Source organism: Phocoena sinus, chromosome 4 (genome assembly GCF_008692025.1).
Source record: "Phocoena sinus isolate mPhoSin1 chromosome 4, mPhoSin1.pri, whole genome shotgun sequence".
In the NCBI taxonomy this organism is placed as follows: Eukaryota; Metazoa; Chordata; class Mammalia; order Artiodactyla; family Phocoenidae; genus Phocoena; species Phocoena sinus.
In genome coordinates, this window is record NC_045766.1 from 86,575,905 (window position 1) to 86,591,027 (window position 15,123).

Below are 15,123 nucleotides of genomic sequence, written 5' to 3' on the forward strand. Positions count from 1 at the left end.
CTCAAAATTCACAGAATGATGTGAACTGGCGTGGTTGCAGGCTTGCAGGGATCATGCTAATGTCCTCATGTCTGAATGGCACCTGTTTCTGCATAACAGGGATGGGTTTACACAGCAACATACCCCATCCAAAGCTCGCAGGAACCAACTAACAGCATTGGTAACAGGACTGGGAAGGACCCAATATGCAGACTGTAGCCTTGAAACAAAGGGAAACTCTTTCCCTCATAAATTATTCTGGTTTTTGTAAGTATGTTATAGACTACAATATCTCTGAAAATAGGAAGGTGGTAAAAGATGTTAATGGTTCTGCAGAGTCATAATAATGACTTGCAAATCTGTTTAAGTTTTATAGGTATTACTTTACTGTTACATAGGCATATTTGACAGTTGTCATTATGCACTTCTATTTTCTATAGACAATCTGTTTTCACTGTATTTGTTGAGATATTTGTTCACATCTTTTATGTAGTAAATCTTTATTGTTTGATCTGGTTCAGAGTAATGAATATTCTGGTTAATCTAATGTTGTAATAGAATGATCCCACATATAAATTTTCAAGTCATTAAAAATCCTCCGTGTCAGATTTTGTGTTTCAAGTCTAGGGATACTAAAATTGTTGTAACAGCAGAGGTTGGCATAACACTGTAAATCAACTATACTTCAATAAAAAGAAAATAAAATCATTATATCTCATACATGGTTTATCCATTCCTAAGTATTAGAATTATATATCCTATACATAAATGAATGTTTTATAGACTCTGAAGTAATTTTAGGGTTTTAAAAACTCTCTTGATAATCAATATGTTAGTGTTAATTTTCATTATACTGTAAGTAGTAGCAGGAATATGCCCAAGTGACCAGGAAAATATAAAACAACCTCAGATGAGACTCCATTTTGGGCTCCCCACTTTGAGTGCTGTAAATGTGTACATGGGAAGCATATCCTTACTTTAAGAATATTGTTGCTAGATTATATCCTTTTCCTGAATTAAGCTGTAGACTTATAACACTGTCACTCTGGGTCCTGCAAGTCTTCTTTAGAAATATTAACTGCCACTGTTAGTACCACCTCCAAATAGCATACATGGTAGCAGGAAATGAATGTAAAACTCTCCATCCCGGTAGGCCAGAACTTTGTCTCACAGCTTCTTGACACTGAGGGTTCTAAATGCCAGTTCTGAAGTTATCACCTTCCAAAATAATAACTAAATGCAGTTGTGTGCTGGTAAAATTCTGGCCATACCTCCTGGCCTCAAGGTTGGAAGGGTAATGGGCACATCAAATCACAGCTTATTTAACAGAACATATCTATAATGACCCTTAAAAGATATTTGCAGGATTGCATCCTGTCATTATTGTGGGTGAATTGTTTTTAAAGTGATCTAATAACAAAACCAGTAATAGTCTCAAAATGAATCAAGTGGATCAATACAATCATTCATCAACGTAAACTTAAAATTTTATCAATTAAAGATCATAACGCAGCAAGAGCTGTGTGACTCAGTGACTGTTGAAAATATACTGAGCTCTGAGGAAAAATGACTCAGGAGAAAGGAGAAGGGCTGCTGTCCCAGGCAGGAGACAGCTGGGATTGTTCTGGCAGAGGCTGCCATGTTTACCACCTATGAGAATATCGCTTTGTATGTTCTCACCTGAGCTTGTCTTGACATGTGTCCTGCTCCAGGAACTTTTAATCCTCTTGGTAAACATGTTCCTTGCCATGGAGCCAAGTCCTTTATGTACACTTCCTCCAAACCTCCTCACCCCCAACCAACCCAGATCCTTGCAAGAAAAAGTAGAAACTATTTGTTTATTGGTTTAAAGCAGTGATGCTAAGTTCACTGAACTAACTGAAATGATTAATTCATGTAGGTTGAATTAAACTAGTTGGCACTCATATAAAAGATTTGCATTTACTGAAAGTTAAATACAACGTTAGTGTATTAGTTGTATTTGACCAAGTCAAATATATTTCTTATATTCTGGGAAATGTTACCTCCCAACCCCTTGGAGGAGCTAGATGAGGTATCAGAAAATGGCATTTGGTAGGCAAGATGATGTTTTTCTTGGAATGAGAATTGCTCTTAAATGCCAAGATCAACTTGGGCAGTGGCAACTTCTGTTATGCTTTGTTTTCTTTCTTTGCCAAACCCACTTCCATTGACTGATTTCCTTACCTTCTCTTTCACCTTGAGGGAAGCTTCTCTCTATAAACCATGTAAGATTTGCTGTGGGAAATACATTCCTCAGTGAGCAGGTAAATATTCTCTGGAGGGGATTAAAGGCAGAATACAGAAAGAATTATTTGCCAATTCAGAAGAAACTGAATTGGTACCCCTTATATCTCCACCAAGCCTCAAACAAGGCAAATTGGCACAAAATTATTTTCTCTACTTTTAACAAGGCAGTGTTTACCTGTAAGAGGTTTAAAGAGTGAACTATAAACAGGCAATCTCCTATACAGATGTTATAAATTAATGGTTAGAATTTAAGGTCAATTTAAGAAGAATCTAGGACTATACTAATGTTGCAAGTCTGGATTCTGGAAAAGGAAAATTACATCCCTACATAGGCAGAATAAAACTGTATAAATGGAAAACAAAGAATAGAAAGAAGAAGCTATAACAGGCAGCGGCCAGAGAAGAATATTCTGTTAGACTGAAAGCTAAAAGAGAGCCAGACTTTTGTTGTTTTCGTTCCCCAAATAATGTAAAGTACTATTTGTAGCAACAATTACAGGAACCATTTAATATAAACATCTCACTTTTGACTTGTAAAGAGTTTTCCTAATTAATTTTTTATTTTATCATCTAAACAATCCTATGGGCTAGATAGGACCCTCCTTATTATTGCCATTTGACAGATGGGGAGATCAAGGCACAGAATCACAGAATGGTTAAAAGGAGTAGAATGTAGTTGATGGCACAATTGGAAGAGTTACCTTAATCCCAGTCCAAGACATTTCCTGGTAAAACACGTTGTATTGAAACAAGAAAGAAGTAGAAGAAGAGGTAGCTTATGTTACAAAACCCGGGAGCTTAGAGGAGGGTTAGTTATGTTTTATTTTCAACACTGTGTTTGTTCTTTGTAAGATGGTGGTTTTCTCAAGAGCCTGGTGAACATATCCGATAAGACTTATTGGATCTTCATTATTTTATCTGAGACGCTGCAAAATTATAATCCCATTTTTAGTTACTTGTTTTCTCATCCAGAGATATGTGTGTTTTACATATGACCAGCCCTAGTTCTTAGTTCTCAAATATTTTTCATTGATGAACACGAATATTGATGAATATGCTAGTTAACTAGTAAAGAACAATTAACTATATTTAATGCTTGGTGTGCCAATTTCCCCAAAGGATAGTGATGCCCAAAGAGTCTGGTCTTGAGCAGAACTGAGAAACCAAACCTAAGGATACTAAGTCCCATCTTTCTGGTGAGATCCCACTGAGGAGCAGTTGAACATCCCTCAGAACATCACATCATGGCAAAAACCCTAAGGAAATCATGAGACTTTCAGAGGAGGTCATCTGTTGTATCCAAAATGGTAGTAGCAAACACTGCAGCCCCAGCTTTCCTACCCATTCAGCACTTGCCAATGGGATGCAGGCACGTGACAGGAATGCAGCTCCATGAAATTATGTCTCTTTCTGTCCTAAAAGTAAAACCAGGTCCCCTGAAATGTATTCTTAATAAGTAAAGAGAATTCAGTTTATTTAATCCAATAAAGTGCCAAAGATTGATATTTATCTCCAGGTCGTCCATGTAAGAGTTATAGGAATAAAATGTCTTTTAAAAGTTGTAAAGGTTTGTATTAATGCCCAAACCTTTAACCCCTCTCATGATTCATTTTCTCCATGCTCATTCAACCCACCAGAAGATGAGATATGGTCATATCAGGAACAAGTAGGGGTTCCATTATTTCATAAAGGCAACTGGCTCACTGAAGAAATTTCTTGTCAATTTAATAAAAATATCAAAAAGATTTAACTCTTGTAGATTCTCTGAATTCAGATTTCATGAAATGATTCAGATTTCATATATTCTATACGAGCTCCAGACAGTGTTCCAAGATTTTGTTTGTACTATAATTTTCCCTTTGTTTATTTATTCTTAAAATGAGGTACCTCTTAAAATAAGCCAAACATCTGGACTAAGCTGCTGTCAGGAAGTTCTCATCAGCTGTTGGCTTTGCAGGCAATGGTGCCTGGGAAGGTGGAGGATGGTGAGCTGCTTGCCGAGGACACCCAGGCACAACCAGGTCTGTGGAGATTTGCTCCACCTCTCTCTCCTTCGGGCATGCCAGCTCCTCCCGCTGAAAACAGCTAAGCCTGCTGTGTGGGCTTCCTAGAATCCCAGCCCCAGAGGGACCTCCCTAGGGACAAGCTAACCTCACATTGAGAACTTTATTTCCCAGACCCTGGCAGACTTTGTAGCCTCCGGACAGCCTGTTGCATCCTTTCCGAGGAAATGCGAGTCTCCGACATCAGCATCTGTCTATGCTTCGCTTCTACCCACGCTGAGGGAGACCCAGTGAGGCCCCAGCCCTGGGGCTCCTGAACAGCCTGAACCCTGAGGCTTCTCCTCCTGCTTCCAGAACGCATTGGATCGATCGCCAGGAGCACAGAAACAGCGGACGCAGCCAGGAGGAGAATCAAGAGAAAAACCTAACATTTTCAATATTCAAAAACACCCGTGTTGCTGGTTGATATAGAGAACACTGAGCTCACTCAAGAGCTTTGTATTTGTTGCACTAATTTGTTTTGTCTTCTGGGCCAGCCAAGGAGGGATCAGTATGTATCCAGGTCATGGAGGGAATGTACAGGAGGGCCTCCGAGGCCATTTTGCTTGGCTCTGATGCACCCTTACTCTCCAGTGAAGCAGAAAGGAAACATCACACCACCCAGGTGTGGCCGGCCTTTGACCATTATTGCAGATCCCCAAGAGTCACCACAGTCCCTTGCCAAGTACACTTTTAGCCTTAGAGACTTTTGGAAAGGAAAGCTGTAAAGAAGAGACAGGATGAGGCAGGAAGAGGAGGAAGGAGAGGGAACCAGGCATGCACAAAGAGGAGCTGGAGAAGGGTGGCCATGGTCAGGCCGGGCAGCGCCAGGACCCCAGGCTTCAAGGGCCGCAGCTCCCCACAGGCATTGAGGGCGACTGGGCCAGGATCCTGGAGCAGGCCAGCCAAAGAGAAAAGGAGGCACTTAGGAGGGAGAGGGCAGTGGGAAGGAGAGAGCGAGCCCTGGACGAGGTGGAAAGGGCCATCCTGGAGATGAGGCGGAAGGTGAGGGCTGAGAAGAAGGCCTGCCAGAGGGACAAAGACCAGCCTGCAGCAGCTCATCCCTTCCATTTTGTTTAAACGGGGCTTGGGGGATTCTATTCTGAAAACACTGACTTTAGACCTGTAGCAAAGAAGGCCATTTTAGTTCCAGCTCTAATATATAGCAAAGTGGCTTAGTGGGATTTTGTTTTTAAGAGAAAGAGAGCATACTGTGGGTTAATCTCAGCAGGTCTGAATTGGCCAAATGCTTGTCTATAAGGTTCCTTAGAGCTGTATTCACCAAAACTTTAAAATATACTAACTAAAGAGAAATGTCGGCTTGCCACCATGGGTCTGTGGGTTATTTGGGGGCAGAATGTACCAGCTTGTCAGCACTGATGAGTGAAAATAATGGGATTTATGCCTAGCACTTGGTTTTGGTGGAAGTGAAGGTTTTGATGGTTGAGGCTGGTTGGGTGGCTGGAATATGCTTATGCGACCAGCTCACTCTTGAGAGCCCACCATGAACAGAGATTAGGCTTCCTGGGAGAGAGGTGTTTGCACACATGCTGGTGTTGATTTGAGAACTGGATACAAAGCTTGTTCTGTGGGACCCAGCAGTGGAAGGACAAAGAAACCTGAGCCTGAGATCTCCAGACCCTTCTGATGCATATCTTTCTCCCATTATTGCTGTGCTTATATTAAAGCTGTTTCATTAATATAGCCTGTCTGAATCCTGTAAGTCTCTCTCACAATATAACACATAAGTAATTAATGCACAATTAGCACAGAGAAAAGTAAAGACTTTTCAACTCACTTGAATTAAACATTAAGAATAGAGGATATCGGGCTTCCCTGGTGGCGCAGTGGTTGAGAGTCCGCCTGCTGATGCAGGGGACGTGGGTTCGTGCCCCGGTCCGGGAGGATCCCACAGGCCGAGGAGCGGCTGGGCACGTGAACGATGGCCACTGAGCCTGTGCATCCGGAGCCTGTGCTCCGCAAAGGGAGAGGCCACAGCAGTGAGAGGCCCGCGTACTGCAAAAAAAAAAAAAAAAAAAATAGAGGATATATATTAAAGCATAATTTGATTTCATTTTAAGCTCTGTTAAATGAAGAGTATATGAGGAAGAATGAAAGAACCTCAGAAAGAAAAAGAAAAAGGTGGAGAGATTGGGTATATTAGGAGAAATAAAGAACAGAGGCAGAAAACCAAAAAAGAAACAGGGATAGAGAAGAAATGTGAAGATAAGAGAGACAGTTCCCTAGAGAAAATTCACCATGGAAAGGTAGGAGACCTTGACTGTCTGAGAGTGTGAAGGACAGAGAACATGTTCTTAGCTTCTGAGGTCAATTTTAATGAGTTAAGTAGCTTTTGTTTTGTCCCCGCATACCACACAGACCACTCATTCATTTGAGCTGTAGGTTTCAGATTATATTCCTCTTTAAGATACTAACTGCATGCTAATGCCTTGTTCTCTGATTTTTTAAGAGCTGTTCATCTTTAAATATTTAGAGATGCTTTGAGAAAAGGGATCCAGCAGTCCATATGGAGAGGAAAATGCCCTGGGCTGCTGAGGATATGCTTAAAATATTAACTCAGGAGTAGAATAAAATCAAACTAGAAACTACTCTGGCCTTTGTGCTGGAGCTGACTTGTTTCGGATGATTCCTGTAGAACCTATTATTTACTTATTTTTAAAACTGCACTGGGGGCTTCCCCGTTGGCGCAGTGGTTGAGAGTCCGCCTGCCGATGCAGGGGACAAGGGTTCGTGCCCCGGTGCGGGAAGATCCCACATGCCGCGGAGCAGCTAGGACCGTGAGCCAAGGCTGCTGAGCCTGTGCGTCCGGAGCCTGTGCTCCACAACGGGAGAGGCCACAACAGTGAGAGGCCCGCATACCGCAAACAAAACAAAACAAAACAAAACAAAACAAAACTGCATTGGGAGTGGGGAAGAGGGCATGGTGAGAGCGGGGGAAGACAAGAGGAGACAAAGCCAGCATTGACAGACTGTAGACAGCCATGTCCCTAAAGCAGACAAGATCCTGGTATAATAATGGTGTCTTGCCTTATTCGGTCCCCACCTATGTGGCTCCTTTTTACTGCTGTTCTTAGGCATGTCAGCAGCTCTAACAGTCAGATCTGTCTTCCCTGTGAGCTGTTTGTGAAAAGACACAAGTCCAAACACCAGGCTTGTGAAAAACCCAGGCTGCATTGCAGTCCTGTAATCCCCTTTTTTCTAGAAACCTGCCTGATATTAAAGCTTTCACTTTCCTTATGGTTTCCCCCTGGGGGTGTGATGCCCCTTTTAGGACCCTTTCCATCTGTGGTGAAAGCTCAGGGGCTCAGGGGCTCACTGCTGCAAATGATGACGGCGGCTGGGAGTCACACGGCTGGAGATTTGGACTCAGAATCTTAATGTGCTACAAAAGATGCTATGAGGGGAAAAAAAGGTTGCAATATCTAATCTTAAACACACACACACACACACACACGCACACGCACACACACACAGGAAATGGAGCTTAAGAAGGTCAAGGAATGCACAAAACTCAGGCTTTGCAAAACCAAAATTAAATAAACAGAAACAATCAAATTCTGTAAATAGCTACTGGAGATGTCCTGCTAAACTCTGATGTTTTGCTTTTAGATTACAGTGTCTTTTTTCCATGGGTCTTATTATTTTAACCTGTCTTCCTTTTTAGGCATTTCAATCCCACCTGCTTCTGTTTCCTACGTTTCACACGCGAGGTAGTTTTGTTTTTTGTTTGTTTTGTTTTTTTAGTTTTCTTCCTAAATTTTGTAAAACATAATAGAGAGTGACAAGGACAGGACCCACGGAGGTGATCTAGTAAAAGCACAGGCAGGAAAAAGAGACACATGTGCCTCGTGGAAGGACTGCCCTGTTGAGTAAACTAGAGTTTTCGTGTATCTCTCCTGTGCTTTCATTTGATGCATCATCAGAGTAAGGGGTATAGAGGGCCAGGGGCTGTGGCCGAGGGACTCTTCGGCCCAGCATCTCTTGCTCTAGAGCAAAAAGCTGCTACATGGGGGGCCCTGAAGTTTACGTTAAAGACTCTTTCTTTCCATGGAGCTGTGGAGGTGAGGCTGTGTGCCATGCTGGAGCCCTGGCAAAGCCGAGCCCTTGGAAACACACAAGAACATGACATCCATAGGGGTGACACTCTCCGTGGACATCCCTTGCATGTCTAAGCCTGAAAGACATCATTGATAGAATAATCTGGGGGCTTTTCTATTCTACAGGAAAGCTAAATTAACCATAAGCTTTGTAATTTTAACTAGTAACACTGGAAGACACAGTTCACAGCTGACCAAACCCCTATTGTTCTAACACTTAGGGCTGCTGGTGCAGTGAACATGTAGCGCCTAGTAAGCATCAATACATGCATGTTGACTTGGTTAATTTTTAAGAGATGAAGGGAAGAGGGTAGGAAATTACCATTACTGAGCACTAATGGTTGCCAGATAGTAGATAGCTTGCATACAGGACTCTCATTTGGTCCTTATGTCACCATTGTGAGGTTGGTATCATTGTCCCTGTTCATTGATGAGGAATCTAATCTAATCTAATCTAATCTGGTCCAAGGCCCAGAGTTAATAGTGAAGGAGGAGAATTCAGACCCAGGTTTATCAGATTCCACAACCTATCTTGTTGTGCTTTTTCATTAACTCCCACTGTCTCTGAGAATCAATCACATAGCAGATTTATGAATATTCATGCAGAGGAAGGAATAAGTGAAAGAGAGTGAGTGAGTGATAAGTAGTGGGAAGGGAAGAAACATTTCTGAGACATCCACTCTGTGCTACGTACTCCATAAATCTAATGCACCTCAGAACCCTGTGTAATATTGATTATGATCCCAGTTTTGGAGATGAGTTAGTTGGGACTCATAGAGCTTAACTACTAGATGAGGCTATGTTGCTAGTAGGTGGTTGAATTAGGATTTGACCTTAGTTCTATCTGCCCTTAAAGCATGATCTCCTTCCGCTATGCCATCCTGCCTGGGTACAGGCATGCTAAATTCTCATCCCACCTCTGCCCTTCATTAGTGGCTCAGCCAGTGGCTTAGACTCTCCAGGCCCCGATTTCTCATCTGTGAAATAACAAGATGTTCTACCTATTTCAGAGGCTTATTGGGAGCATCACGTGATAAAAGCATGTGAAAGGGCTTTGAAGAGTTAATAAGTTATTAAAAATATAATTGGGATTATAAGAATATCAGGGTGAGGAATTACCAATGTTTGTCAAGGTCTTAAAAGATCCACAGACAAGCTGTGTCCTGTAGCTGGTTATGTGGAGTTGGTGATTCCACACCAACTAATTCCCCAGGAAGGAAAGTTCTCTGGTTTTTCTAGTCAGTGCCCAGGGAAGCATGGGTACAGAACACAAAATCTGATGACACATAAGACAAAGTCCTTCTCTTTTTAAACTGGAATCCTTGGATCCAACCTTGTGGTTCTATATCTGGATTGAGTCCATGTTACCTATAAACATTGGCCCAAGAACCTACAAAAAAATCCTGATAAGAAACAAAACACCTACCAAACATTATATCATTAGATTATTTATTTTACTTAAACTATTGCAATGCAGTCCACTAATAAACTTGAAAATTAATTGTGGCAGAACAAAAAAAATGGAAACCTTTCCTATGTACTTGGGACTATAATAACAATTAATCTAAGAGACTAATTCATAAAATCAAAAGACTTGGATAATATACTCATCTAAAACCATTCCACAGAGCCTGAGCTATGATTTGTATGCAGCTGTCAAATTACATGACTGATATTCAGTGAAAACATGACAAGAAATCATAAGTTATTTAATGTTCTTGGGGCTAGAAGAAACTGGAATATAATTTTCTCTCATCCCATGTAACAGGAAATGTTTGAGAATTAAGAAGAATATTTATTTTACTTGGGATTTTGAAAAGTTTCAACGAAGCCATAATGCCATAAGACAGCTGATCAACACACATTAGTAGTAATAACAACAAAATGCTTATTGAGCACTTAATACATACCAAACAATATACCAAGAATTTTTCACGCATTATTTAATTCCTAAAAACAACAACAACGTGCTGATACTCTCCTTACCCCCTTCATGTAGATGGGAAAACTGACTACAAAGGTGTGAAGTAATTAGTTCAAGGTCACAGCCAGCAAGAGGAAGAGCTGGGAAATAAGCCCAGATCCCAGAGACTAGAGGCTGGGAACTACCTACAAGAATTTGAAGTCAGAGGGGCCTATTCTAATTTCCTTTTTCTCCTGCCCTTCCTTGTACTGCCTAAGAAATAGCCAGGGTTCTGAATAAGTTCAGAAGGGTACATTTCCTCTTGTCACTTAAAAATAAAAACACTAGGAAAGCTGGTATAGGAAATGAATTAGAACAAATTAAACGTCAAAGGATGAGCAAAAACCTCATTCTTACAACAGGATTCACACTGCTTTCTGCCCTACTTTTCCTTCACTATCTACTTCAACATTTATTAAACAGAAATTTAAACAATTGAGACAATTTTTCCAGGAAACTTAAGGACTAAGGATCACAAGATAACATGTTCTGAGAGCCCTAAGTCAGAAAATAAGGATTCCCATTTGGGTTCTAGAGTCAACTCAGCTTTCCTTCATTCCCACCAGAAATTAATTGGAATAAGGTCCTCTGAGAAACATTCTGAGCAATGATGCAAACTGACACACACTAGCATAATTATGCTGTAGATTTTCAAAAACTTTAACGTGACTCACCTCTCCAAAGACACCCATGGAATTATTTTCCACAATTGTGGGGATTTCTGGCTTAGCTTAAAGGCAAATAAAACACAGTTAGTTAGTGGCCCTGAATGATACCCTACCTCGTCACTAGTGTGTGTGTGTGTGTGTGTGTGTGTGTGTGTGTGTGTGTGTGCGTGTGTGTGTATGTGTGTGTGTGTGTAAAAAATTCATAACTCATCAGATATTTATTAAACTCTCACTGTGTGCCAGCAGTATACTAGATGCCTAGGAAACAAAGATGAAGAAATCATATTCATCATCTTCAAGAAATTTACATTTTCATGGAAAATACAGATACATAAACTAGAAATTAGAATTGATAGAACTGATATAAGTATTGCTATTAAGGACATGTGGGATTTGAAGAAAGCTTTTGAGAAAAGCTTCTAACTCAACCTTAGGGAATAAGAAGAGGCTTTTGGAAGAGGCCACATCTGATATCTGAAAGATGCTTCTGGGTGAGTCAGGTGAAAGGAGGAATGTGGGGGAGAGGAGGGGCAGGCAGTGGGCAGACGGAAGAGAGGAATGTTCTATGTGTCCAAAGGCCTAGAAATAAAGCACAAGTTATAGGTCCCTGAAGGGGCAGGAAGAACACCTGGTTCTTATTTAGTTGTTTGGTACTAGAAAAGATCAGGGGCTATTTCAGTGATTTTCTTGTCCAGCTAAATTGTAAGTGCCTTGGAGCCAGAATGCTTTATTCATCTCTCCATCTCTAGCACTTAAGTGCCCAGCATAAAACAGACATTGAGGACATCATGTTGAACTGAAGTAACTTCAAGTAAGTTCTTTTTTTAAAAAAATTTTTATTTATTTTATTTTATTATTTTTTTTTTTTGGTTGCGTTGGGTCTTCATTGCTGCGTGCTGGCTTTCTCCAGTTGCCGTGAGAGGGAGCTACTCTTCGTTGCGGTGCACGGGCTTCTCATTGCAGTGGCTTCTCTTGTTGCGGAGCACAGGCTCTAGGCACACGGGCTTCAGTAGTTGTGGCATGTGGGCTTCAGTGGTTGTGGCAAGTGGGCTCAGTAGTTGTGGCACACGGGCTCAGTAGCTGTGGCTCGCGGGCTCTAGGGCACAGGCACAGTAGTTGTGGCTCACGGGCTTAGCTGTTCCGCGGCATGTGGGATCTTCCCAGACCGGGGATCGAACCCGTGTCCCCTGCATTGGCAGGCAGATTCTTAAACACTGAGCCACCAGGGAAATCCCTCAAGTAAGTTCTTGAGTATAGCACACAAAGCCCTCTATGAACCAGTGGAAAAAATATTAAGACCCTTGTCACAGATGCCATCAGTGTCTGCTACATCCACTCAGCCTCTGCTTACTGAAGGCCTCTTGCTGGGCATATATATATGATCCTCTCCTGAAGATTTACTGAGGTTATGGAAACACACGCAGTCCACAAGTAGAGCAGACTGGAAGTCCCAGAGGGTTAATGGTGACAACAGGTGGGGAGTTCCTTGCCTTTGTTTGGTATAACTCTGATGTGTATTCTCCCAGGGTTTCCCAGTGGGAATGAGCTCTAAACCCATAGTACTAACTGGCTTGATCACGTACATTTTATCTTCCTTCCCTTCCTTGACATATTTTCCCACTCCTATGTTTTCTAGGACTACCTCTCAAATAAATTAATTTAATTCAAATCCTTGTCTCAAAGTTTTTTTTCAAGGGAACCCAAACCAAGATACAACCTAAAATGGTTATGGGAGGAGGCCTATTTCTGATTTCCTATTAGCAACAAATGCCAGTAGAGTGAAGGACCTGAAAGCAAGAACAATTACTAAAAGTTGCAGAGGTGATTGAGAGAGACAGATTCTTTGGGAGGCTCAGGACAATCACATTTAGAGCTTAGGAGTGCAGGAGAGCAAACTTGTGATGGCAGGTGACTCCCCACTAAAGAAAGGAAAGTCAAAGGAGGCTAGTGAGAGGGATGCAGGAAGTAGAAGAGGGGAAGCTTCTAATCCCTGGCTGCCAGAGAATGAAGGTGTTCTGGAAGAAGAAATAAACTGGACTTAGGGCTTATAGAATGGCTTAGTGATACATTTGAGTATTTATTTCAAGGTTTTCATGTTTTTGTTTTTGGTTTATTCTATTCGGGGAATCACCCAGGCACGCAGAGTGGGTCCTGAATACGATATGTGTATACCTCTGCCAGGATCACTATGATATACACTCGGGTGACACTCCCAAATAGATTAAAGACTGTCCAAACACAACACAGCTGGCCCATTTGCTAAAGGAGAAAACCAAGAAGCAGGAAAAATCTAATTCTATGAACAAATAGGCAGAGTTTCCTAATTTTAAGCATCCACTGAAAGGAGTTCAAAGAAGAAGAAAACAGAAATATAGAGACAGAGAGATGTAGAGACAGGGTGATAAAGATGAGATGTAAGAGAGTAAAAAGCATTCCAGACCAAGATGAAGGTATTTTAATGCAGCAAAGAGATACAGGACATGGTTGAAATGTTGACAAGGCAATTAGATGGAGTTATGGTACAAAAACTCTTGGCCAAATGGGACACAGTTTGCCTAACACAGAATTATTTTTTTTCACACCCCGGATGGCTGCCTCCATCGATTTGCCAATAGTCAGGCCAGATGAGTCAGCTTCATGTTTGTGCTAAGACAGTCATACCCCATAAGTGAGTGAATGGTGATGTCAATAAAAGAGATGAACAGCCTTTCCAACTCATCACAGGGCATTGTCTAGGCTCCATAAGGAACCTGACCATCAAGGGCAATTGATTATTTCCTAGCCCATCCCTGAGGAGAGATGGAAAAAGAGGGAGGGAAGGAAGGAGAAAGGGAGGCAGGGCAGGAGGAAGAGAGTGAGAGCTGGAGAAAGAGATACAGGAGAAGCTATAAGCAAGCGACTTCAAACTAAATACATTTTGGCTGTAGCTCTTCCCACCTTTATGAACTAAAGGGTTTGCATTTCCTTCAAAATACTGAATTGTGTGACCTCTAATAATAATCAGTAAGATTCTAAGTAAAAACAAAGATTTTTCACTTGTCCTATCATTCAGACAACTGAGAAAAAATCTACCAGCCCATGCTCTTAGGTGGTGTGAATTATTTTCTCTTTGTTTACCTCATTTTCAAAAACAATTAACTGCTCATCCACATCACTGTTTTTCTCTTTGCCTTCATTTAAAAATGATGTTTTTAAAAACACAGTTCTTAGTCACAAAAATGAAAAATATCCAAAACCAAGGGTTTCTGTTTATTGATGTTTCCTTGCATCACGGAGCAAAATAGAATTTTCACATTTCCCTTAAATTCACACCCTGCAGAGTCTCTGCAATTTGTTTGAGGCCACAGTGGATATTTCACCTAAGCTCCACTCTCCTGTGATTGCAGGGTCAGAGGGCCATCCCAGCAGGTTCTTTGGCTGGAGAAGCTGGACAGTCTCTCACCCCAGCCGGCCTTGGTAGGGGTGAGAGGACTTCTGCAGAGTTTCTTTGGAGCTGTGTTTATCATCTTCCTTTTCTCACACTGGCCTTATTCCACTCTGCTCCAGAAAGCAACTAAGGCAATTAGACAACTAAGTAATTAGACCTAGTTATAATTAAAGAGACTTCCAGTATTCTCAGGAAACATTAAAATTGCACATAAGGTAGTGGTCACCAGGAAACTGACCGATCTTTGGCAACTGAACCATCATTCTTTAGCTTCCTACCCTCGTCCCCAGCCGTAACACGAATGACAACTATCAAGGCAAACAGAACTCCAGGATAGTGACCCTTGTGTGGCTGCTCTCCCGCTAACAGGGTGCTTCCTCTTTAGTGGAGAGAAAGCAGGAGACAGTGACAGGAGGATGGCAGGGAGTCCAAAGAACAGAAACTCTTAGCAAAAACCCTGACCGTGGTGGAGCGCCTGAAGATTTTGCCAGACCTGACTACAGCCTGGCAAGGGAACTTCCGGCCATCATCCTGGATTTGGACTGGAGAGAGGTAGAGGCTGTAGTCTGTACCTGGCTTGACTCTGTCTTTAAATAACGTGGAATTGCTGATGGGGTGATATTGGGTGAGAAGTGTTTCCTGAGTTCCATTATCCTCC

The 15,123-nt window shown here is 41.7% G+C and overlaps 1 protein-coding gene across 1 annotated transcript in view; it reads right to left on the bottom strand.

Annotated features, from left to right (window-relative positions):
* The window catches only part of CD96 (CD96 molecule), a 92,876-nt gene that overhangs the window by 51,365 nt on the left and 26,388 nt on the right, over nt 1-15,123 (bottom strand). The window contains 3 exon segments of the mRNA XM_032629416.1: nt 2,185-2,275; nt 11,045-11,100; nt 14,909-15,122. Coding sequence (XP_032485307.1) covers nt 2,185-2,275; nt 11,045-11,100; nt 14,909-15,122 — 361 coding nt within the window.